General features: G+C 38.5%; 1 protein-coding gene across 2 annotated transcripts in view; it reads left to right on the top strand.

Annotated features, from left to right (window-relative positions):
- adcy8 (adenylate cyclase 8 (brain)) overlaps positions 1-27,445 on the top strand; it is a 122,123-nt gene that overhangs the window by 41,399 nt on the left and 53,279 nt on the right. For both annotated transcript variants that reach the window (XM_042428025.1, XM_042428026.1), the window contains exons 2-6: positions 4,519-4,668; positions 15,389-15,519; positions 17,605-17,716; positions 19,520-19,647; positions 25,942-26,100. In XM_042428025.1, coding sequence (XP_042283959.1) covers positions 4,519-4,668; positions 15,389-15,519; positions 17,605-17,716; positions 19,520-19,647; positions 25,942-26,100 — 680 coding nt within the window. The remainder of the gene's footprint in view (positions 1-4,518; positions 4,669-15,388; positions 15,520-17,604; positions 17,717-19,519; positions 19,648-25,941; positions 26,101-27,445) is intronic.

Here is a 27,445-nt window from a genome sequence, read left to right as displayed (position 1 = left end):
TGCGGTGTTTTGTTTGAGCTGCTTCCTGGTCTCTCTGTGAAATATCACTAACCGCTACTGAAGACGGTTAAAGGCTGATAAATTAACTTTGTTCCTCCGGATGACAAATCACACCACAAATGACTAATTTGTGTGCCCAAAATACGTATTTTGTTCCCTCATATGAGTAATTAGTCACATCATTCTGCTCTCTAATGAAGAAAAAAAACTAATCTATTAACGTATCACAGCTCAAGATTAAAATAAGCTTATTAAACCAATGCGGCCCAAGTGACAGTTTGGATGCAACAGAGGAAATGAAGCTCATAACTGAACACTTTCAATGAGAAAATTTTATAATTTGAGGCGATGAATGATTAATTTGAGGGGAATATTTTACATAACTGACTGTACAAATATGAATTTTGGTTTATGTGACAACATGAAGGTCACCAGAGAGGAGATACACGTGAAATATTCATATTTATCTGGTAGCAAATCCTTAAATTGAAGCATTAGTAATAAGTATTAACATTTATTTAAACTTTTATCCAGATGGGGTTGATAATAAGATGAATACTGGTTAATATGACACTTTTTGTCCCATTGATCTTCATGTTATATTATTGCATATTTTATTTATTCCTTCTGTTATTCTTTATTTCATGCAGCAGCGTATCTCAAACGTTCCTCTCTGATTGAACAGATGTTTGCTTAAACATAGAAAACTGATTCATGTTGGTGGTAAATATCAGCTGCTGTTTCATCAGATCGGTTTTAGTTACTCGTGTTGAGAAAAGTTTGACTTGTTTGGCTCATAAAACACTTTTTAAACGTCTCGTCTTGTTGTTGGAAAGTGAACATGCTGGAGATGAAAACACAAACCTTTGTTGGACCTCTGAGATTAATTTAGAAAGACTGTGTGACCACTGTTGAATGCTGGGAAAGTTGTACATACTGCTGGTGTTGGTGGTAAAAGGAGTAAACGTACTGTTGGATGATCCGTGACCTGGTTTATTGTTTCGGCTCTGATCTTCAGTCCACTCTGGTGTCAGATGTCCTCGTCTCTTGTCAGTGGACGTCTTGGCTCGTTGACTTTAATCCCACATTCATTTTTAATCACTTATTTGAAGCTGAAGTAAAAACCGCATGACTGCAGGTTCTATTTGTTCTTGTTTGTTCTGAATCAGCGGATGAGTTCATGAACTTGGTGGTTTGGTTTCACACACACAAAGAGGATGTTTAGTCCTTTCATTGGTCAGATGTGTGTGAGGCGGCAGTGAGTGTGGTTCTGAGTGAGTCCCAAACCAAATGTACCAAAGAATCCGGTTCTTGAACTCTTGGATCCATGAAAATTGACAAATTACTATTTTCAGAAGCACGTGGCTTCATGAGAAAACAAAGCTTCTGTTCTGTTCTTTTGCTTTTCCGTCAGCAGCACTAAACTCACTCTATCGATTCACCACAGAAAAGCCACCGTGCTGCACAATCTGAAGCTTTGAGACTCGTTATGAACTCTGACGCTCGTTAGTTGACTTTGTTCTGAATATCTCAGCTGAAGATGTTACAAACTAAAACAGGATGTGAGCTGGAAAAATGAAATCTGAACACCCGTAACTTTTCATTTCATGTTCACATCAGATATGTTGGGCTGCGACTAACGATTATCTTCATTATCAGTTAATCCTCCGTTAATTTCTCAATTATTCGTTTGGTCTATAAAATGTCAGTAAATGGTGATAAATGTCGATTACTGTCTCTCAGGTGATCAGACAAAACAAGACATTTGATGAAGTCACCTTGGATTTTAAAACATTACAAAAGGTTATCTTAATTATCACTTCATCTGTTGATTACTATCTTTGATTAATCGATCAGTTAGAAAAAGGTGAAACAATCCATCACTGACATCCTCACGTCTCACAACCTAAAGATATTGAGTTTATTATCATAGAAGACTAAAGAAACAAGAAAATATTCACATTTAAGAAGCAGGAACAAGAGAATTTCAGTGTTTTTTCATAATTTTTTCTTTCTATCGACTATTAATCGATTAATTGTTGCAGCTCCACTGATGTGTTTTGTTGAAATAACTTCAGCCGTCATTCATGACTTTACATGGATGACAGCCAACCATCCAGTCAAACCAGCTCACTGTCTGTACTAGGGGTGTGCCCGAATACAAATATGTTATTCGTCAAAGCACAAATAGTGTTTTTTTTTTTTGTTTTTTTTTTTACAAATATTTGTTTCATACAAATATTTTATTTGTTTTCGGAAAGAAAAAGAAACATGTTAAATACCAGCGTGCAGGTCGGTTACATCGCTATCTCAGTGTCTCTCCTCTGCTCCGCTGTGACGTCTATCAGCAGGTCTCAACGAGGGGAGTCACATCCACCTGCTACATGACGCACATTTCCTTATTTGGGCATCATTCCTGGAGTTGGGGGGTGTTCCCCAGAGATAAAGCTGAGCTATGGACACAAGCTTCATTATTGTGACACTTTAAGTTTAAAATTAAAAGCGTAATAAAAACAAAAACAGGATTTAAAAGCCTCTTTCCACTTTTATTCAAATACAAATACAAATAATTTTGCTGCCTCAACAAATACAAATACAAATACAAATACTGGGCTCTCTGCACATCCCTGGTCCATACTGGACGTGTTGTACGTACAATATGTGACTGTATGATCTGTGGATAAATGAAGCTGTTCATCAGACAAAGGACTCTTTATGCAGTTAATATGTAAAAATCAGATGGTAGGCTATACTGTCTGACACTTGCATTATACGATCACAAACATAAATGTGTTGCAGCAGCACGATGACCGATCAGATAAGACACACCGTAAAACAGAGAACACACGACCCTTTCTTGTTGCCTCTGAATGTTATATTTTATTTAAACAAGTCTTTACATCTTCACGTAATGAAGCGTGGGGTCATGAGATGGAAGGATAGAGGGTCCTGTTCACACAATAATCAGTCACAGTGGTTTCCATGCTGGTCTCCCTCGAAATGCTAATCGACTTCAATTACAGTACAGCGCAGACAAAGAGCCAAAGGTTTCTGTTCAAGACGGTCAGAGTCTTAAGAAAAGCCTCATTCCTGTGGTTCCAGAGTGGAAGTGAAGCATGTTTATGTGGACAGATGAAGGTCTGTGGGAATGTGGAAGTTATTCAGTCTCTAAACACGAGAAGGGAAATTGGTTGTGACGCAGACTTTGTGAAAAAAAACCAACAACATGACTGTAGCTTCTGTTTGACCTGCACAGTCTGGATGTGAAAATGCTGCCTGATTTCTGTCATTGTAATTAGAAGAAATGCAACATTTCTCATCGATATGAAACACAGGATGCTGTAAAAGTGGAATTTCCACCAGGAAACGTAGCGTTAGCATCAAGCTAACAGAGATCATCGGCCCTGTGTGGGCAGATTGCTCCGTCTTTAGCAGTTCGATGTCGGTCAGAATGTGATTGAAACATGAGGATTTAATGGAAATTTATGAAAGTAAAATGTAGTTCGTGGAGCAGAAGCTTGTGGCTTTTATTTTGTGTTTTTTCCAAAGTGTCAGTTTGTTGTTGGAGCAGCTTATAACGGGACAGAAAAGACGTTTAGCCGCCTGATAAAACTGGAATAAACTGTGTTGAAAAATTTAGTAGATTATAATCTTCATTATAATGGCATTTGATGACTAAACATTCAACATATAACTGCTTCTACAGGATCTGCTGGACATATTTCTTGCCAAAAAAGCTTAAAAAGTGAAATACTTTACAAACGTTCCAGAGTTTTTTGCAGGGTTACAAGTGAAGTGCTGCACGTAGTGAAATCTGTAGACTTACAACCAGCAGACATACATACATACAGCCTCAGACGAACAGGAGCAAACAAAATAACTATTTTTCATATTTTTTTTACTACACTTGTTTATTGTTAAGATAAACACATTTTCAAATGTGGGAAGAAGCCAACTGAAACCTTTGTTCATGTTTTGTCTTAAAGATCCCTCCAGACGTGTTGTAAACCATATGAAAATAATCTGCTTTGATTCAGCTGTCAGGTCACAAATCACGCTCGTAGCTTCACGTGTTTTAGTTAAAACTCAGATTTAAGGGAAGCAGTGAAAACTGCATAGAGAAGAGAACAACGTCCAACTGAAGGAACAAGAAGAAAAACATGTTTTTAGCCAGAGGGGAACTTTAAAATATGTATTTGGCGCTACAGACGTCTTAAAATAATTCAAGCGTTACATGTGCATTTAGTTTGTGTGCTGCAGCAGAAAGAAAAGAAGAATTTCACCTGATATCAGCCAGTTTATGGTTATAAGTAACCTACAAGTCTAAAAAACAAACATAACCGTATGGCAACTTTTGCTGTCGACAACATTCATTAAAACAGAGCAGGACACAGCATCCATGACCTCTAGTTCCTGATGAAGATGAAGGTTTAAAACATACGTAAACGTCAGCTTTTCCTCTCTGGTTGAACAGTAATCGGTGTGATCTGACTGTGTCTCTCTCTCTGTGTGTTTCAGGTAGCGGCTCAGGCTGTGTTGTTCATGTGTATGAACACCGCTGGGATATTCATCAGTTACCTGTCTGACCGAGCTCAGCGTCAGGCCTTCCTGGAGACGCGGCGCTGCATCGAGGCTCGGCTGCGGCTCGAGACAGAAAACCAGAGACAGGTGAGTCCGTTTACCGTTTTTACACAAATGTGTCTTTGTGTCACGTATTTAGAAATGTTTATTAAGTATGACCAGAAGTATAAGAAGGAGAACTTTTAACAGTTTCCAGATTGTGGAGCTCACATCAAGTAGTATTAATATTTTATGAGTGATGAAATAACTAAATGAAAACAGAGTTTCTGTATTATGTTCACTATCAATACAGTTTTTGACACTACTTAGGCTGAAAATGTCCCAGTTAACATGGTTCCATGATAATCTCCTCTAGAAAACATCTGCCTATAAAGACAAAACAATTAAAAGTCTCCTAGAACATGTACAGTACTACTCACATGCAAAATAAGTGCATTTCTGAATAGTCTAACTTGTTCTGCAAAACAACAAATGGCACATGTGGGTGACACATAAACATTATAAATGAGTAAAAAACACCCAAGAGTTCAAAGAGTTAAAGGAAGTAGGGATAATAAATACCTGTGTATGTTCACCTGAGTGGCTGCCGTGTTTCCACTTGAAGCTGTGGAGGCAGCAGCGACAACTGAAAGTGCCTTGAGAGTGTTTTTTAATGCAAGAGGTTTAAAGGGGACGTATCGAGCACATTTCCAGGTCTATATTTATATATTCTAGGGCTCTACTGGAATATATTTGCATGATTTATAGTTAAAAACTTCCTTATTTATCTTCTACTGGCTCTTTATGCAGCCCCTCAGACAGGCCGTTTTAGCTCCTGTCTCTTTAAGGCCCGCCTCCTGATGAGCCCACTCTGTTCTGATTGGTCAGCTTTGGCACCTGAAGCAACGTAAACAAAACATTAGTAGAAAGATTTCACTTCTTTTTCTTGTTCTTTACTCGAAATATAAACTTCTCAAATTCAAATCCACCCATACATGTTAGAGCAACCTCAGCAACAAAGGTTACAGAATGGATGCACATTTATGGACGTGTGCGACGAACCGACGTCATCTCGTCGGGAAAGTAAAAGTACAACATTGTAAACGAAGCGTCCAGGGCAGCTGAAACCTGCAGGGAGCATTTTTACATACATTCACCTCATATTTTGGAACTTTTATCATCATAACAGGATATAAATGACAGAAAAACACACAAAAAAGCATGATATGTCCCCTTTAAAGACTCTTTTTCTGTGTGTGTGATGGCTGACTAACTTTCTGGGAGCTTCGTTAGCTGCTAATGTATCTGTCTTAATATCTACAGTCAATTAACTGGTTACTTCATCATGATGGATGGTCTGATAACTTACTGCGGCAAAGAGAGAGAGACTTTTGATGTAATTGGATTGAAAAGGGGCTGCAGAAATCTAGCGTGTACTCTTTAGTGAACAGTGACCTCTAGGTGACCTTCAGCAACCACTGCTGCAAAACGCACACACAACACACAACACAATTACATGTTTTTATTTCCTGTTGTTTAGTGCTGATGCTCAGCGTGAGCAGAGTTTGATGAAGGAAGCGAAACGATTGATGGATTTCAGTTGACAGGACTGAATGTTAGCAGATCGGCTAATGAGCCCGTCGAGAGGAGAATAACATGGACGCTGCATCGATCCTCTGCTGTCACACACACACACACACACACACACACACACACTGGGCATTAGCACAGTGGACACACACACACACACACACACTTAAATAGAAACAATACACAGAGTGCAAGTCAGACAAGCACAGAAGTATACACACAAACATACAGCGATGGAGCTATTAGAGTATCAGCTGACACACACACACACACACACACACACACACACTCACGATGACAGATAGTGAGCTTTGTTTACGCAGTGCAGTGGTCACTCAGGCTCTGAGAAGCCACAGAAAGCTTTTACGGCATCATGTTTCCTGGAAGGGTTCGGGCTCTGATAAGCTCTAGGATGATTGTAATGGAGCGAGGTGGGGGCCCCGCCCCAAGCAGACCGCCTTAATGTTAACCAATCAGAGCCCGGCGTTTCTGTCAACATGCTGTGAGAACACAGAGCCACAGAACAAGATGAGATAGACTTCTTTGCTCTCTCTCTGTGTGTGTCTTCTCTTTATCCTGGCGTGTTTCTTTAAAGAGTGACTGTGATATGAAGACAGGGTCTGAATAAATACAGTGTTTATAAAAAGTATTTACTGATCTGGGAGGTTTTTATGGTTTATTGTTTTATGTAGAGCTGCAACGATTAGTCCATCAAAAGAGCAGGAATTCAAGCAAAAATTGATGATAGTAAGAATTTGCTTACATTGTAGTAAATTGAATGTTTTTGGCTTTTGGACTCTCGGTCAGAGAAAACAAGACATTTGGTGACATCAACTTGTGCTCTAGCTTGTTGTAATGTGCATTTTTCACAGTTTTCTTATGATTTATAGACCAAATGATTAATACTATATTTGAGAAACAGGTCAGCAGAATATAATCATTAGCTGCAGCCTTAAGTTTATACCACATTGAATCAAAGGAGATGTGCTGTAACTTTTCTGACGCTGATCAACAGAGAAAGATACTTCTTTTCAATAAGTATTAATATGTTAAGCAAACATCTTCTTCTACCCTCACTATGTGTGTAGCTGCAGCGAGATAAACACACTTCCAGTAAAGTGATCAGACAGCTGATGAGTGTGACGTTTTTACTGGAAGCAAATATAAAACTGCGGAAACACTATTAAACAATAAACTCAATGACGGTGATTACAAATCAGAAAATAATGAGAGTTACTGTAAAATAAGTCAGTGTCAGTCAGTAAAAAAGGATACTGGATTCACAAAAGTATCGACTTCAAATTAGTTACATAACATTAAGTTTTCATAGAGAGCAGAAGTCAAACAAGTCAAATATGAAAACCTCATTAAATATTTATAACTATGCCAATAAGAACCTTTTCTCAACAGTATGTCGAGTGGCTTCATATGTTAAGACAAAGACGGGAGATCTCTGAAAAACCATCTAATATCGTTGTTTATTCAATATTTATGTTTTTAGTGGTAAATTGACGTCACTTGAGTCAGTTCACACAGCAGCTCCGTCTGGAGACATAAAAGACTTTTTACTACTTTTAAACACTGAGAACATCTGGAAACACACCAGAGGTGGAAAATCGGTGGAGTTAAAGTGTTTCACCTGACAGCAGCAATGTGATATCATCTAAATGCCCAAAATATGAATATAAAACAGTCATTCTTGGGAGCAATAATACATCTTACAAGACTTTAAAGAAACAGATCTTCATGGTTCAGTGCAGAAACACAGATAATCACGAATATGAACCAACTTTAGACGCTGACATTAAATTGGATCTAAAAGCTCTTTTATTACTGACTTTAAAGTGAAAAAAACACCACCAGCAACAATAAAAGCAGGACAAAGGAAACAAGCTGTTTTGAAGTGAACCTTTAACTTCCCAACAGAATCTGAATATGAAGATCGAGGTTGTCAGTGAGCTGCTGGAGGGTTTCTGCTCTCGGCTAGAATCAAGCTGCGCTAATGACTTCCAAAGCAAATGTGACACTGAGTCCGCTGGCTCTCCGCTGTCCAAACCAGAGAGCATGTCCAGTGGAGCAAACACGGTGCTGCCCCCGTTCACTGCCCACACTGCAAAAAATGTCCAGCTGAACAAGTCATGTCTAATAATAATAATAAAAAAAGATTGCTTACAGTTATTGAAAAAAACAAACAAACATTGTAAATAAGCCAAACCAACATTTTTTAAATTGTTATTTCTTGAAAATGTCTATTTTCTCGTTTTTTTGTATTAGTAAATATTAATAAATAATGTCATTGATTGATGATGTGATGCAGTTGATTCTTCAAAATATCTCATAAACACTGAAGTTACAGCGTTCAACAAAGCTTCATTGTCATTGTTTCCAACAATAAGACTGCATTTTCTACTCCAAACAGCTGTAGAGTCTTCAAGAGATACTTAATATCTGAAATATTGAATATAAAAGGACATAAATTTATCAAATTTTGACTTGGTTTGGTTTTATTCTGTCATAAAACAACCTATAGATGTCACACTTTTCCACACATTCACCAGGGAAACTAACAAAAGCACAAAGATTCAAAGCATGAACTTAAAATAAACTGAACTGTAGCAAAACTGTAAACAGCACATAAAAAGTAATATGCATAAAACTGAAGGATAAGAACACTAAAACACTAAAAAGTTATTTCCATAATGGACCCTGAACTGCAACAAATCATAACAACAACAAGGGCTGCTGCTCCTCTGTCACATTATTGACTGAAAGTTGTGACATGCAGATTTATATACAGTCGATACTCATTATACAAGCCGTACATTTTCACTCAAATACATTCAACCTCCATTTACTGGAAGGATTTGGATCCAAAAGTGCCATATCTTTGTATTTTGGCATCATTTTGACTCTTCTTCTGTATGTTTTCATTAGAAGGAAAGCTGGTAAATAAAAGATTGTGATATCAATAAAAAATACTGTACAAAACACTGAGAAAAACAGTGGTGGAACCAGATATATCTGAGGGGTCGTGAGATGATTAATGGGAGAGGAAAGAAGAAAAAACAAAGTTCTGATACACAAATCTGTTTTCAGTTTTTGGACTTTTTCTCTAATCTTTTATTTTTGGTGAAATATTGGATCATTTGAACGTTTATTGATATGAAAGCATGTGAGAAGTTTAGAGGGAAAAATCACTATCTGGTGGAGCTGTTAACAACTCATAGACATGTGAAATGTGACCCCGACTACACACTGCTTTTTGTAAGACGTCAAAAGACAAAAAGGTTGGAAACCACTGGTTTCATCTTTAACAATGTGTTGTATTTTAAAAGCTTGTTATATTATCCATTGTGTCAAATCTTCATTTGAAAAGTAACTAAAGCTGTCAAATAAATGTAGTGGAGTAGAAAGTACAATATTTCCCTCTGAAATGTAGTGGAGTGGAAGAATAAAGTAGCATCACATGGAAATACTCATGTAAAGTACAAGTACCTCAAAATTGTACCTGAGTTAATATATTTAGATACTTTCCACCACTGAGGAAAAGCTCCAGCACACTGTCTCGCTTACTGCTGGAATATTTATTAGTTCATAACGTTTCTGTCTGCAGACCTTCATCAGGCAGCATCACAACTCTTCCACATACTGTATAAACACATCGAAATGATTAACAGGCCTCGTCTCCCAAAAGACTGAACGATGAGCTTTTACTTCATGTAATCTTAGTCTGATTTTTCTGAAGTCCTACTCATGTATGTGGAAGGTTACAGTATATTGATTAGATGAATACCCGTCCCAGTATTCTGGAGCTGGGTATCAACAAAAAAATAAAAACTTAATGTAGCCAAGTCTCTCAGCACACAACACAGACACCACAGATCAATCACAGAGAACGTCCTGTTATTCACAACTGCGTTCACACACTTTAACATAAATACTTTAACATAAATCCACTGTGCGGCTCTGGTCCGGTCGCTCTAGTCACTCGATATTTACAGGCTCCGCCAAACTAATATTTGACGGTCGGCGTGCCGTCTGTCTGTGGCGTGCAGTTATAATCTAAGTTTCCAGCACGCTACTGCATTTAAAGGGAGAGTATAATTAGCCAATGAGCACCAGCTGTGCCAATCAATCACCTGGCACTGCTCTCATGAGCCATCTCCACCTCTGTGTCCTGCAGCTGAATGTCACTCACATCCACCCCACAACTGGACCTCCTTATTCTGGCTTCTTCTTCATTAATATGACTATAATCACTGCTTTTCTTATTCTTTGCAGTGTGATATATGCATGGATTAAAGAGTAATGGTCCTTTGCACTCTTTCATTTCTAGCCTATTCTAATATTTTTTATACAATCTAGATTATACGGATGTTACTGTAGAGATTTATGATAAATTCGATGATTGAGGCCACTTAAATGGAAGTGTTGTGATGCTTCCTGAACACCTGATGAATATCGGACAGACAGAAAACTTTATATTATAATGTTATATTACGTAATAAACAGTGTGCAGGGGCCTTTTCATTGTTTTTAAGTTACTTTCCTCCGATGTACCTGTCACAAAATCAGGTGTGCAGAGATGTTTTATTACAATTTGGAGGTTTGATATTCAAAAACAAAATGTTATTAAGACAGAAGAATATAATTTTTCACATGATTCTAAAAGGCAGCCATGAAGCAAGAGGAAGTTTCCATGTAAACACAGCTGCTGTTTGATTGACAGGTGACTCACAGCACTGAGACTCTGAGGCTTTGAAACTGGGAGGGGGAAAAAAAAAGGAAACCAAGCTCCTCAGAGACTCATACTTTCAATTCAAGACGACTGGCTGGGATCAACATTTCTTGCAGTGAATCTCCACCGCTGAACCCCGCAGCGTTTGGTTGCGACGCAGCAGCCGAAGCATTAGCAATGCTCCACTGAAATGTTTGTCTGTCTAGACCTTAATTTGAGGATGCACTGTTCCGCTTTCCAGCACAGATACCAGGTCAACACAACACAATGCAGCAGAGCAGAGACCAAGAGGGCGTTTAACACTCTGGACTGACGGTTACAGCTTCATGACAGCAGCTTCAAGTCTTCTATTCACAGCGTCACATAGTGCTACAACACTGATACCTGCAACAAATACCTGTGGTGGAGTAACAGTGGAGTAAACAGTCATATAAATTGATAATTAAATAGAAGTCAGCACAAATTCCCCAGATATCAGACTGGAACTGAATATTTTCATTGTTGGACCAACAGAGATGTTGTAAACGATTATCATTTATATATTTTATATCTTTTATTTAGTCCTTTTCCTTCAAAGTCCATTCACAAACACTGAGAATGGACTTTACAGTGAAGTAGGAGACATCTTGTGTCCATTCTGTAGTTTTTAATGAGGGAGAAGAAGAAGATGCCATTTGAACGATGTTTTTTACATGGTAATTATACTTTTTTTTTTGGTGGAAAAACCATATCAGACACACATTATTGTTCCAGCACCTGTTTCAAATGTTATCAGCCCATTAAATGGTTGTTATCAGTTGTTATCACTACTATTATAAAGCTTCAGGCTGATAACATCAGTAGCAGAGTATTGTATATTTTATATAACTCCGTACATGTCTGGAGGAGATCTCTGGGTAGCCACTATTACACTATTAATAGTAATTATAAACAATTATTTCAACTGTATCCAGGTGGGTTTGATAATAAGATGAATACTGGATAATGAGATACTTTTATATATATTTTATTTATTCCTTCAGTCTTTCACTGAGGCAGCAGCATATCTCAAACGTTCCCCTGTGATTGAACAGATGTTGCTTGAACACAGAAAACTGATTCATGTTGATGGCAAATATCAGCTGCTGTTTTGTCAGATCATTTTAGGTACTCATATTGAGAAATGTTTGACCTGTTTGGGTCATAAAACACTTTTTAAACGTCTCGTCATGCAGCTGAACACGGAGCTCTTTGTTGTTGAAAAGTGAACATGCTGGAGATGAAAACACAAAAAACAGCCGATATGTTGAACTGACAAGTCAATTAATTCACTATTTTTGTTTGTTGGACCCTTGAGATGACTTTGGAAATGGAAGCGTCTGTAATTTATGTTTTTATAGTAACAATATCTGACCTGACAGTGTTGGGTGTGTGAATCATGGCTGCCATGCCACTCAGGAACAATACAGCACTTTTTTTCTAAAGCGCTTTACGATGTTTCTAATGCTAACTCACCCACACACACACTCACACACCGATGGCGCAGTCATCAGGAGCAATTTGGGGTTCAGTATCTTGGCCAAGGACACTTCGACATGTGGAGTGGAGGAGCCAGGGATTGAACCACCGTCCTTATGATTAGTGGACGACCTGCTCTACCTCTTTAGCCAAATTATCAGTGACTCTGCAGCTCCCCTCGGCTTTACGGAGCTTTATAGTGAGTTTCAGCTCGTTGTTTATCTGTCCGGCTGCAACTTTACTGTTTTGGTTCACTCTCAGCGCTCTCATAGCATCCTTTTAGGGCCACAGCAGGCAGCTGTTTTCAGAGAAAAAGCTCTAAAAACCTACTGTACATTACCTGACACAGTTAGCTGTAGACTAGCTGGTGAACATAGTGGAGCATTTAGCAACTAAAGAGCCAGATATTTCCCTCAGGAGTTGGTGGAGAGTAAAAACAGAGCTAAAAGAGAGTGAATATGGGACTTACATTCACCAGGTGGACAGAAACACGACTCCAAATGAATGAAAATGTTGCTCCGTAACTGCTGGATGTGGAAATAAGCAACTGTTTGCTAACAAGTTCAACATATCAACTTAAAAGCTGGTGGACAAAAAAAATATCTTTAAATTTTGTCTCAAAGCTTCAGAGCAGCAGTGTTTTTTCTATCCAGACTTTTTTTATGAACCAGCAGGAGTCCAGAGCTGCTTCCTGTGTTGTGTCTGTGTGCCGACAGAGAGACTGAAGGCAGTGATGTCACAGCGTCACTCGACTGTTTTTCATTCAGGGTGATGATGATGAATGAAGATAGATGTGTGTTTTTGTCCCCTGCCCACCTCCCCTCCCTCTCTCCCTCCCCCCTCCTCCTCCTCTCTCTCCACTTGTGCTGGAGGTTTGAAGAGCCTCTCCAGAGCTCTCAGACAGCGTCATGCAGCTTCACTGAGTTCACGGGAGGTTACTGGAAAACTGTACACGATCCAAACACAGCACAAACCACTGCGTTACTCACAACCTGTGTATGAATCTCCTCTTCTACAAGGGCTTTGCGTCACTGGGGACTATTTGGTGTCCGCTATTGGCTCACATCACATTTTTATTGGTACTTATTTTATTTTTTTTCTTTATTCCAGTCAAAAGACAGTCAGTGTGGAGCAGAAGGACAACAAATGAAAACATCTTACAGTCCAAACAGAAAGACAGTTAACTCTTTACCGCGATTCCCCACATTCACAAACTCAGAGCTTCGATTATTAGTCAATTAATTGAGAGTTATAAGTTAATTTGACAATCATTTTCTTGATTAATTGTCTATAAAATGTCAGAAAATAGTGAAAAATGTCTGCTATTAGAGCTGAAACGATTTGTCAATTAAATGCTTATTGATTGATAAAACAATCGATTCATTGTTTTGAGTCATTTTTTATTTGACGCCCAAATTACTTCCAGTTTCTGAAATGTGAATATTTTCTGATGTCTTTGTGGACTGTTGAGACATTTGAGGACGTTCCCCTGATCTTTGGGAGATAGTGATTGACATTCACAATTTTCGGACATTTTATAGATGAAACAACTGATCTATTGATTGTTAAAATAATCGACACATGGAACTGATAATGAAAATGCTCGTTACAACTTCTTTACATCCAAGGTGATGTCTTCAAATGTCTTGTTTTGTTCCAAAGAAATTCAGTTTATGATTTGAGAAGCTGAAACCAGCAAATGTTTATCATTTTTGCTTGAAAAAAATGACTAAAAAGATTGCTCGATTATCAAAATAGTTGCTGATTGACTCTGTCGATTGATTAATTGTTGCAGAATTAATGAAGAATAAATAAGGACGTGCAGTGAAACTTCCAAAGCAGGTGGAAGTGGAAACATTTCTTACAACTTTTACAGTTTTAAGATTAAAAACCTTAAAAATATTAGTATTCAATCTATACGACAATATGTGAAAAAGGAGAATAAGAACGTTGAAGTTTTAGAGTCGAGTTTACAACATCAGCAGCAGAGTCTGTATGAAAATATCACATTTTGTTCACTTTGTTCAAACTCCTGATGACATTTCATTCAAATAAATACATGAAATATGTTTTGGTAACTGGCGACTCACAAGTATCAGATTCAAATGATTTTCCCTCCTTCTGTCGTCCTCTTCATATAAACCACCAGAGACCAGCTGGACTTCCAAAACACGCTGTGGCGACTTCATCTTACATGATTTCTGGGTAGTGAAACTTGTTTTGAAAGTATTCAGCATATAAAGGAGGCAGTAGCTTGGCGTCGGTGCAGATCCCCGAGTCCAAAAAAAAAATACTGAGGGACGCTGGATCACTCTCACTCCAAATCTGTCTCTGCTTTTGCCAAGTGGCGCTGCGTCAGTGCAGAAAACCACAAGACATGTTCAGCTGTTTGTGTTTGTGAGGATCCTGCTCCGGGAGCTTAGACCCGCAGAGTCAGTGCCATCTTTTAAATCATTTCTTCCAGACAGGCCTTTATGTAATTTGTTTTTACAAGCTTTTGCAGTTGTGCTTGTACTGTTTAATACTCAGTTTTTGACCCGAGTCTCTATTTAATTCCTCTTTGGTCTTAATCTTGATGTTTTCTTTTCCACCGTAGAACATCTGACTCCTAAAATCATGAAGTTTTTTCAATTTATTATCTCAAATTTCCACTCTAATCTACAATAAACCTTCATCCTATGATGTTATTTGTCTGTTTTTGACCCTCAAGTTTCTTGATTTTGTAAAATAAGTGTAAAAATCTCAATACATTAACATGATTTCAACCTTTTTTTACTACAAATCAGCTTGTTTCAAGAATTTGTCGAGGGTCAGTCTCCTGAAAGAAGACAGAAGACACTGCATCAAGAACTTGCAAACAGAGAAAATATGACTTTCAGGAGTCAATAACTGACAAAAATGACTGGATAAGATTTGGGATTTTTGCTGTGCAAATATCTGAATATTATTTGTCTTTGTTGTCGTTTCTGAGTTCTTATATGTTTTATTTTTTCTGTCCCACAGGAGAGACTGGTATTATCAGTCCTACCACGTTTTGTAGTTTTGGAAATGATCAACGACATGACAAATGTAGAGGACGAACACCTCCAGCATCAGTTTCACAGAATCTACATCCACCGCTACGAGAATGTCAGGTGAGGCTGCAGCTTTGGTCGTAAATTTCAATTCAAGCTTCGGCGTGAAGTGTCTCACTCTGCAGTTACTTAAAGGATAAGCTGGTTTTCAATTTTTGTCTTTTTGTCAACAAATCTTATTTTCCCAGTCAAACCAGCCATCAACTGATCTACTAGCAAGTATTGTGTGTGTATCAAAGTCTGATATATCTTATTCCTCTGTGCCGTAGTACTCTGTTGTTGTACACAAACTATTAAAAACATTGTACTTCATCGTACATTGTAAAGAGCTTCAGTACAAAGTCCAGAGGTTGTTTATATGTAGCACAACAAGCTAGCGAAGCTGTTAATAGTAACTGTGTTCCTGCACATGCTCAGTAGCATCAGCATTACACAGAACTACTCTCCTGAGACTGAAAACATGATGCTGTTATTAGTCTTTGGAGCCATTTCTAAACAAACTAACGTGACCAAACTCTTCTTAATGAAGGAACATGTCACCCAGTGCAGAGGTGTGGCTCACTGACTGGCCCGAGCTACATCAAAGAATCCCTGTTACCTTACGTTCCCTCACGAGCCCTCAGATCTTCCTCTGCAGGCTTGCTTGAGATCCATAAGGCTACCCTAAAGAAAATTGGAGATGCAGCTTTCCTCAATTAAACTCTCCTTACCTAAAGACGTTAGAGAAGCAGTCTCTGTGGAAAGCTTTAAACAACACTTAAAAACATGACTTTCACACCATATCATATACTAAAACATTTTAATCCATTTTAAGGCATTTTTTATTCTTTTTCATGAATGATTATGTCTTTTACTTAAGATTTTTAGCTGTGTTTCCTCTCTTTTAATGTGATGCACTATCTCTCATTTTTCTTGTTTGCCTCCTTTTATTCTATGCATGTATTCCTGTTTAATGTTCTGAATTATTATTGTTATTATTATTGTTATTTTTTTCTCTTTTATCATTTGTTTTTTATCTTTTCAATGTGAAGCACTTTGAGCTGCATTTTGTACGAAAGGTGCTATACGAATAAAGTTTATTATTATTATTATTATTATTGTTATTATTATTATTATTATTATTATTATTATTATTATTGATACACACACAATGCTTGTTAGTAGATCAGTTCATTGCTGGTTTGGAAAATCTGACCAGTTTATTTCCTGCTTCTTTTGTTGTTGCAGTTTGGAAATGAAGGTGAATTTCAAATGATCACTTTTATTGTGCTGTATTTGGGTTTTCTCTCTTGTGTCCCACCTTTTGGATTGTGACAATACATCACTATATGGCCACAATAAAGTCTGTGAATAACATGTGCAGAGGTCTAATCAGATCAGCCTGTATAAGAGAAACACCTGTGTGAAGACGAGAATAAACATCCATTGTGAGAGGGTTTAGGAGTATATTTCTGCATATTTCAATGTTTCCCATACAGCTGTGCAAGTGTTTTCATTACCCTTAACAAAATTTGCATATGTAAACTCCAACTAAATCCTAATTCTAGCCCTAAATCTAATCTTTATTTCCTTCTCACCAAAACCTAACGTAATAATAAAGATAATAATAATCACAAAATTTGTGGCGAGATACAATCTACATTTCAGAGTTTATGTTATGAGACCATGTCGGCCATTCGGTGTCCAATAACACCCAATAAAATTTAGCCTCCCCTTTAACATCCAAGCCTGGTTTCTAGGAAATCTAATCTGGGTATTGTTAATGTTTGAGATTCAATTTCAGTCACTGTAGAACTTGATATACATCAGGTCTGATGCTGCTGTACTGTGAGTCTCATTATGTGTCAGGAAATCTTTCTGAGAGCTGCAGATATGTTTGTAATCGTTGATCTCTGAGAGTCACTTAAATATATTGGAATAAATCAGAGTTTGTGTCGTCACAAACTGATTAAGACTCTTTGGAAAGTAAATGTTCACAGATCTTAATGTCAGGTTGTACAGAAACAAACAGCACTTATATAATTACACTTAAGTTTAAATGCTCATTCAGTGTTTTTTCCATGTTTTTATTTTTCTTGGTAGTTGATTGGATGGTTTTAAAGAACTGACCTGGATATCAAAGTGACATTTCCGTATTTTATTCAGCATTCTTTTCGCAGATGTTAAAGGCTTCACAAACCTCTCCACGACGCTGTCGGCACAGGAGCTGGTGCGAATGTTGAATGAACTCTTTGCACGCTTCGACCGTCTTGCACATGTAAGTGACTTCACTTTTCATCCCAGATGTTTTTTAAAAAATATTTTTTTTCAGCCTGTAATGTTTCATCCAAAATGTAAGTTTGCAGCATCAAACACTCACTCAGGCCTTTTATATCATTCTATAGCTTCACATTAGTGCTCTATATGTATTCAAATCTGTAAATTCGTAATTCATACGTAATTTTGATCAAATTACGTATGTTTTAGCGTTAAAATGTCATTTTTCCAAGCCCTTCTAAAAACTTTTTCCCACGTGACCTGACATATGTTTCTGCATGAGGACGTTCCTGCGTATAAACTGATATAAACCCCCGAGCCCGGCTAGCCAGTATCCACAGAGACGGACTGAGCTCTCACTGTTGCTGCTGCTCTGCTAAACGTGCGAACAGACGCACACACACGGAGCAGTCACTGTTGCTGCTGCTCTGCTAAACGTGCGAACAGACGCACACACACGGAGCAGACACTGTTGCTGCTGCTCTGCTAAACGTGCTAACAGACACACACAGACGGAGCAGTCGCTGTTGCTGTTGCTCTGCTAAACGTGCTAACAGACACACACAGACAGAGCAGTCGCTGTTGCTGTTGCTCTGCTAAACGTGCTAACAGACACACACAGACGGAGCAGTCACTGTTGCTGCTGCTCTGCTAAATGTGCGAACAGATGCACACAGACGGAGCAGTCACTGTTGCTGCTGCTCTGCTAAACGTGCTAACAGACACACACAGACGGAGCAGTCACTGTTGCTGCTGCTCTGCTAAACGTGCTAACAGACACACACAGACGGAGCAGTCACTGTTGCTGCTGCTCTGCTAAATGTGCGAACAGATGCACACAGACGGAGCAGTCACTGTTGCTGCTGCTCAAAGTTTGAAAAATAAACTCTGAGCTCTCCTCCCACCAGTAAACGGCTCCGGATCAGAGCAGAATCCGGTGAGACTCACTTGTGTTATTCATCCTGAAGCTCCGGCTCTACTCCCGGGTTTCTCCTCCAGAGCTCTCAGCACTCAGCAGCTGTCTGTCTGTCCGCTCTGTTCGGTGCATTTCTAAACATCTCACACACTCAGACTCAGCGCTGCAACATTGCTCATAGAATATCCGGACATTTTTCATGCTCTTTTTTCAGGTTCTAACATAGAGCGAGTGAGTGTGTTAGGAAGACAGTAGAAAAAAGCTCTAAAAAGCTGCTGTACACTACCTGCTCAGCACCAAACAGACACAGTTAGCTGTAGACTAGCTGGTGAACATAGTGGAGCATTTAGCAGCTAAAGAGCCAGATATTTCTCTCAGGAGTTGGTAGAGAGCAAAAACAGAGCTAAAAGAGAGTGAATATTGGACTTACATTCACCAGGTGGACAGAAACACGACTCCAAATGAATGATAATGTTGCTATCACATTCACTACTTGTTTCTGCTGAAAACTAGTAGATAAAAAAAAGTCATTTAATGAAGGTTTAAGATCTCTTTCCTTAAAAGAAATCAAACTGTGGTGTCTAAGTGAGATGCTTTTTGAAGTAGAATCAAAACAGAGTGAATATCTGATTCAATATTCACTCTCAGACTGAATGTTTATCTGATATTAGATTGAAGAGCATCTCAGACAGTCACGCTCGGCCAGTCAGGATTTCACAGTGTGTTAATGCAGCGCCAGGATTTTATTTGCCAATTATTTTTCTTTGCACTCCAATTTTAGATAATTTTCCTCCTTTGTAAAGTTGAATAAATGAATGTCTTTGTTGCTGCTGTCAGCCGCTCAGTGGCGTCACTCGTTTTACTGGTCTGACTGGTGTGTTTTTGCAGGAGCACCATTGTCTACGAATAAAGATCCTGGGAGACTGTTACTACTGCGTGTCTGGTCTACCTGAGCCCAGACAGGACCACGCTCACTGCTGTGTGGAGATGGGCCTCAGCATGATCAAAACCATCAGGTACAGTCCTCTTACACAAGAGACCACCTGCCTCCCTTTACGTCAATCTGATTGTAATTTAACATGTGCGTCTCATGTCTGAATAAAGCACTCTGGTCACTTTTATAGGGCTGCAACTAACGATTATTTTTTATTATCTATTAATCTGTTGATTATTCTCTGGACCGCCATCTTGGAGCAGTTGCCTTTTGTGCCTCTGTCTCTTCATGTTAATCCCAGACTGACTCCATGATGTTGAGATCAGAGAGCATCTATTGCAGGACTCCTTGTTCTTCTTGCTGCTGAAGATTTTTAATTTAATGTATTTAAATAACTTTTTTAAGCAAACTGTTTCAACCACACTATTATAGCTATTCAGCACTGTCTCTCTCTATATATATATCTATATCTATATCTATATCTATATATATCTATATATATATATATATATATAACAAACCTGACTCTGACACCTTATATAATCAGACTCCTTGGTTGCTTTTCATTGGACGGCACTACAGAAGAGACATCTCTGAGGTTTTAATGGTGCAACCTGATTAGTAGTTATTAAGAATTCAGGAAAGTAGTGATGGATTTATGAACAGCTGCTGCAACACAGTCCTGACTTTTCATCTAGAAACATCATCAGGTTTGTCTGATACTTTAGTTTATGACCACATTTATGGAAAAGAATCTAAACATCTAAAGTGCCTAAAACTTTTGCACAGTACTGGAGCTGTAAGTAAAGTTTTGAGGCATTTGTATTTTACTTGAGTATTAAAGTTTTTGTCAGGAAGCGTGATTCAGGTTATTTGCTTTGCTTTTTTGGCTTGTATGCGATACCAAGAATTCATTTTTTTAAATGTAGTTATTATTTAGTTTGTGTTTTTTACCTTGAGGTATTGGATGACAGTGCTGTAATCTCCAAATGTCTTTTATCTCGTCCTCTCGCAGCGCTCGGTACAGCCGCTCTGTGATCTGAAAGCAGCTTCTCTGCAATATTTGCATTTGTTAAGAATCTGCCTGGTGGCTCCTCAGAATATCAGTAACAAATAACGCATGCAATTACAGTGTTCAACCATATCACACATCCATGCATCACTGGGAGGGAGAAAAAAAAAATGTTAGTGATGGTATCATATTTTTAAAATCATACAACAGTGTAAGCCCATAATTCATTGCACATAACTGACTCGTGTGATCTTCGGCTCGTGTTAGAAAGGAGGTATCAGGCAGAAATAAAGTCTCCACAGTGCGCAGTCAATCTGCAGATAGTCATGAAATGGCTCACAGACTCTGCAGTTTGTGCTTTTTTTTTAATGCCAGGGGCGTTTTTTCATTTCGATTATCTTCTTTGTCGCTGCAGCGTTTTGGCCCCGTAGCATTACTTTCAGCGTGACAGCGAGGGAGGAGAGGACTGATTTTTAGAGGAAAAAGAGGGATTAGTGATGGATAAGCTGTGAGATTTGTGCTGTATATTATTAAGTCAATATGGCGAGCTGCGTACAGACAACCACTGCTGCACTGCCACTCCTGTAAGCTAAAGAAAATATCTGATAAGCTCAAGAATTGTCCTTTTTTTTTTGCCAGCGACAGTTTTTACCTGCAGTTTACCTGTATGTACTCAACAGAATATGAGAAAGAAGTGATAACACAGGAGGAGACCTCTACTAGAAACAGCTGCTATCAGCTAAAAGACCTGGACAATACAACGATAGATTCAATCATCACTTGTTTTATATCAGAAGGGCTGTAGGGCTGCTGGTTGCAGAGGTGTTGTTCCACATGCTGTTGATAATGATTCTCTGTTTACATATTTGGTTGCTTCTGATTGGACAGCACTACAGAAGAGACATTTCTGAAGTTTTAATGGTGCAACCTGATTAGTAGTTATTAAGAATTTAGGAAACTAGCCCTAACCCTAACCCTAACTGGTGCAACACAGTCCTGACTTTTCATCTAGAAACATCATCAGGTCTTAAATTCTGGTTGTTCGACACTTTAGTTTATGACCACATACCTGCAAGTTTAATGCTAATTAGCATGTTAGAATGCTAACACACTTAAAGGGGACATATTACGCTTTTTGTGATTTTTTGTTATTTATATACTCGTATGATGTTGGATGATATATGGAAATGCTCCCTGCAAGTCAAAAGTCAGGGCTTCAACCTGCTGTAAACACATCATTTGTGGCAGTTTTTTCCACCTTGCGGACGAGCTGACATCAGCTTGGTTGCTAAGGTCGTTGCTAAGGTTTTTCCATGTGTTGTTCACGTTGTCCACTCTCATATTTCGGATTCCGGCTCAAACATGTACGGATGTATTTGAGAAGTTGACAATTCGAGTAAAAAAACGAGAAAAAGTAGCGAAATCCTGCTACTACAGTTTGTTTCATGGTCTGCTGAGGGGAAGCTTCCTGAAGCTGACCAATCAGAACAGAGTGGGCTCATCAGGGGGCGGGGCCTTAAAGAGACAGGAGCTAAAACTGTTTCAGACAGAGGCTGAACCGAGAGGCTGCATGAAGGGTCAGTATAAGATAAAATATAATAAATAAAGGGGATGGTATTTCAAAATATAATGTTAGAGTGTTTCCACGTACAGTTGTGCCAAAACCTGCTGCTGTTGACATCAGTTGTACAGTATTCTGTATGTTGCTGTATATATACGGCTGGACTACAAGAGTATAACAAATGTTTTTTGTCATCAATGACAAAACTGTTTTACTGTGATTGTCAGATTAGAAAGGAAATCTGCTGGATGCTTTACAGTTCAAAACCTTGGATTGTCGGCCCGTCCCCCCAGCTGGACCCCCCTGACCTTCTGAAAGAAACAAAATATGTCTATTCATGTTATTTATCTAATTTATGTGCACATGTTACCGTAAGTGAAAAGCTTTGTGAGTAAAAAGCCAGCAAGAGTAATTTATTAATGTAATCTGTGCAAAAATGGCCAGACGAGTCAACGACCCCAAATGTCTGAAATTAAGGCTGAAATAGCGAGTATTTGTCTTCCATTAAGGCGGAAAGGAGCGGGTCTGCGGTCGAGAGAGAGAGAGAGAGAGAGAGAGAGAGAGAGAGAGAGAGAGTGGGTGTGGGTCCTGTGTCCTGCTTGTACCTGCTGATCAAAGTGAAGGGGGTTAGCCCAGAAGTTCGCGACAATGGGTTAGCCTAGCCTGACCAGGCTCACTTAAGGTGGACTGACCTTTAAGGTGGACCAGCTGTTGTCATTGTAGTGACAATCTCAATCGCCACCCCCCCCTCCCTCCCTAACAGTAAGCAGTCAGCCAAGGGGAAACACTGTGGCAGATGGTGGAGGGAGTGAAATGGAATAATGGGAAATGTGGTCTTACTTTGAGGAAACTGCAGCAGTACCAGCTGTGTGAGACGGTGGCAATAAATCACACCAGGAATTTCTTAATTTAACTGAGAAAGCGGAAGGAGTTTTTAGATTAGAGCTTGTTAGCGTCAGGATGGTGAGACAGAGAGGAAGAAAGGTTGTAATAAGAGGAGGCGGGGTTTCTCTGTGTTGTCAGATTCCATCAAACTTCACCTGCATTGAATTGATCAGACTTACAGACTTATTCTGTTTGGATCTCAGAAACAAAATCAGATCTGTGAGTTGAGGGTTAAAACTGGATTTTTCTGTGCAGCTTGTGTGCTGACAGGAGAGTTTCCTGTCTCAAGATTGTGTTGTTGCTGAAATTAAAGGTCAGTAGCTGTGAATATTTCATATTTCCAAGTAAGTATTTGCCTCGGTGTTGTGGTGCATAATAGTCAAAAAGAAGCCCTAAATAATATAAAAAAGAAAGAAATCATTTACTATTAGAAAAATTATGTAAAATATATTCTAAGTGAAAAGAGCTGCTGCAGGATTAAGTTTTAAATGGAAGAAAATGAGATGAAATGTACAAAATATTGACCAGGAGTAAACAGTATATGAAATAATAATAATAATGTTAATGTAATGTGTCATGTTAGTTCAAAGATCACAGACGTGTGACACAGACATCTTATTATTACATGATATTATTTTTACTCTTGCGTAACACTTATTTGTGTTTATACATTCAGGCTACTTGGTGTCTTTGTGCAGATTTAATAACCCGCATTTATAACTGTTGATGTATTTTTTACTCTTGTGTACCTCATTTTTATTCCTTTGATGATAATAGTTGTGTTTGCAGGAGGAGAGATAATTACGTCTGTGCATAAAAACCTATTAAGCGCAGCTTTCTTCAGTGTAGTGCCTCGATTATTAACACAGCTGACACATCAGTGGGGCGACTGAGGCTCGGGTGGTAAAGCAGATAATCCACTGATCTCAGCTCCTGTTGTCCACATGTGGAAGTGTCCCTGGGCGAGACATGAACTCCGAGTTGCTTCTGATCGTCAGGCGAGCAGAAAAACATATTTTCCCATGTGTTGTTTGTCCACTCTCATATTTCAGATCAGATTTCAGCTTGTATGGATGTATTTGAGAAGCTGATGTTTCAGGTAAAGAACAAGAAAAAGTAATAAAATCCTACTACTATAGTATAAGTATAGACAGTAGGGGTGCCAGAATACAAATATGTTATTCAGCAAAGCAGAAATAGTGAGGATTTTAAGAATATTTGTTTCATACAAATATTTTAAAAATTAATTGTTTTCTGGAAAAAAAAACAAAAAAACAAGTCAAATACCAGCGTTTTCTAAAATTAAAAGTGTAATAAAAACAAAGCTGAGTGCAGAGAGCCCAGTATTTGTATTTGTATCTGTATTTGTTGAGGCAGCAAAATTATTTGTATTTGTCTTAAAAGTGGAAAGAGGCTTAAAAATCCTGTTTTTGTTTTTATTACGCTTTTAATTTTAGAAAATTATAGTGTTACAATAAGTGTCCATGAAGCTTGTGTCAGTAGCTCAGCTTTATCTCTGGGGAACACCCCCAACTCCAGGACTGATGTCCAAATAAGGAAATATGCGTCATGTAGCAGGTGGATGTGACTCCCCTCGTTGAGACGAGTAGAGGAGAGACACTGAGATAGTGATGTAACCGACCTGCACTCTGGTATTTGACATGGTTTATTTTTCTTCCTGAAAACAAATCATTTTTGAAATATTTATATGAAACAAATATTCGTAAAAAACCCCACTATTTGTGCTTTGCCAAATAGTGTATTTGTATTCGGGCACACCCCTACTGGAAATATGCAGAATCTTTAATTCTGAATGCTGAAAATGCTCATATATGCTATCATGACACTGTGGCAGTTTGTAAATGTTTCAGTAGAGAACTTCTGCTGTAGTCTTTGCTTGTACGGTGGCTGACTGAGCTTCAACAGGAGAATTGATGTCAACAGAAAAGGGAACGAATTCCCAAAGAAATGAAGATAAACTGTTTCGTCAAAGTATAACAGTTAAAAAGTCATCATCAGAGTTTGGTGTTGACCTCTGACCTCTACAGGGAACTGAGAAACTTCCCTGCAGAGTCAATAAAGTATCACACCGTCATCATCATCATCATCATGACTAACTGCAGTTAGTTTCCAGCCCCCTGGCCGTCACTACAGCAGCCGACTGACTTTAAGCACCTGTCACAAACTCCCAGGATGCCTTTCACCTCACATTCATCAGTGCCGTTATGAAGCATGAAATGAGTCCGGGAGGCAGGGACAGACGTGACATTCCTGTCCGCTCTTCACAGACTTTCATCTGTCTCAGTTTGTCCTGCTTTTTATTGTGTTCAGGGATAATAAAGTATGAAATGAGAAACAGATTTATTATGTAGTGTGAAAAGTCTGATGCTGTCTGAAAATGTTTTGTTTTTTTTTCTACTCGTGTTCGTGGGCGCGCTGATATGTGTGAAATGTATTTTCTTCATTTCCTGGTGGATTTATGAATAATGTTTGTCAGCGTTATCTCTGTTCTGTTTCACAAAAAGGTCAATTTCATGTATATTAATCTGCTGAATTAATGCTCACAGACACTGTGACCCTCCGCAATATTTCAGACAAAAAAAACGCTGAACATTTGACCTTCAAGTCAAGAGCACATAACTAAATATATATTACATTTTTAATAGATAAATGTGGTTAATTAAATATTTATTTTCACCTTCATCCATTATTACCTTTATCAATTTAAAGATTAATTTTAATTACAGATTATTATCCTGTGTTTTTGCATATGTTAAACTTTCTACTACTAACTTATTATGAGCAACCAATCATAATGAAGCTAGAGGTCAGGTGGGAGAGATCCTTTTTTTTTTATCTTAGTGTATTCCTGACTTGGCTTTATCTTTTCCTCTTCTTTCTTTCTTTCTTTCTTGCAGATACGTGAGATCACGTACGAAACACGACATCGACATGCGTATCGGGATCCACTCAGGCTCGGTGCTGTGTGGCGTGTTGGGACTCAGGAAGTGGCAGTTCGACGTCTGGTCCTGGGACGTGGACATCGCAAACAAGCTGGAGTCCGGCGGGATCCCGGGGTGAGTAAACCGAAAAGATTGAAGACTTTTTGCCTTTATTATATGTTTGGTATCGACAGATAGGAAACATTACGAAACAAACCAGTTATGTTGTGACTGTGGTTATGTGTCTTAGACCATTAGACCATCACTCCTCCTACTTTAATAGTTTTTTGTGTTTATTTTTTACAGTGTTATGTGGTGTTTTTTAGTTTGTTGTGAGTTTAAATCATATCTGAATCTTTTAATATATCATTTGTCTCTGCAGTCCAAACAAGAAACAATAAACTTCAGTATTATCATGTTTAATGAGATAATTTCTCCAAAATAGGAGTTTGAGATGGGCGTGGACATAAAAACAGTAACCAGATGTTTAAAGTGTGTTTTTGTCAAATTATTTCTATGTTTTTTCCTCTCATGTCCCTTTTTGTGCCTTGAGAGGCAGGAGGGTGGGATTACTTCTGAAACAGCTGGTTTTAAACATCCTGCCAGCCTCTGTTGATGAGCGACGCTGGATGTAACTCTGACCCGTAGTCTTTCCTGAACTCAGTTGCATAACGTGGTTTTTTTCTGAGACACATGCAGGCCGAAGGTCTCTGAATGTCTGAGGATGTAGAGTACAGTTTCATCTCATCCAACACTTCATATCAAGCTGCCGTACTGGACTTGACCTCCCAGTGTGCAAGATTTCATTCACACCTGCACATTTCGCTGATTGGTTTCTCCTCTCTGCAAATTCTAAGCAGGTTTTGAGTAGGTATTGTGTAAAGTAAAAATCTCAAAGATCTCCCTTTTGTTCTCTTTGGTGGCACCAATGATGATGAGCGGTAATCGTCCCAGAGATCTAAACAGTGTCACCTGTGTGATGTCAGACTGTAAAAAAAACAGTACGCCGCTTCATGCACAAGTGAGTTGAAGAGTGAAGTCTGTTGCGTTAGCTCCGCCTACCCTCTCTGGTGGACCAACCACTGCTGGGTGATGGAAGACGTGTCACTAACTGTGCACCGCTTGTGATTTTTCCAGTTCATAATACTCATAATAGTGCATATGCAATTCTCATTCATTTATTTAAATGAAAATCTTTACTTTAAGTTCTGTGTAACTGCATACAGGAAATAGAGGAGAGGCTTTGTATTATTTTTCACTCTCATACTGTATTTACATATAGCAACAGACAGCTATATTAATAAAACATTATTAATAAACATGCACAAATAAAAAGGGACAAACAAAAGACAATACAGAAGGTTCATGACCAAAATATTGTTTCATTGAACTGAAAGGCAGTGTAGCATCATCATCATCATCATCATCATCATCTTTAGGGCTTACAGGTTGGAGTGACATCGGGTCAAGACGAAGCCTT

This window comes from Thunnus maccoyii, chromosome 12 (assembly GCF_910596095.1).
Source record: "Thunnus maccoyii chromosome 12, fThuMac1.1, whole genome shotgun sequence".
NCBI lineage: Eukaryota > Metazoa > Chordata > Actinopteri > Scombriformes > Scombridae > Thunnus > Thunnus maccoyii.
This window is presented reverse-complemented; position numbering and strand designations above follow the sequence as displayed.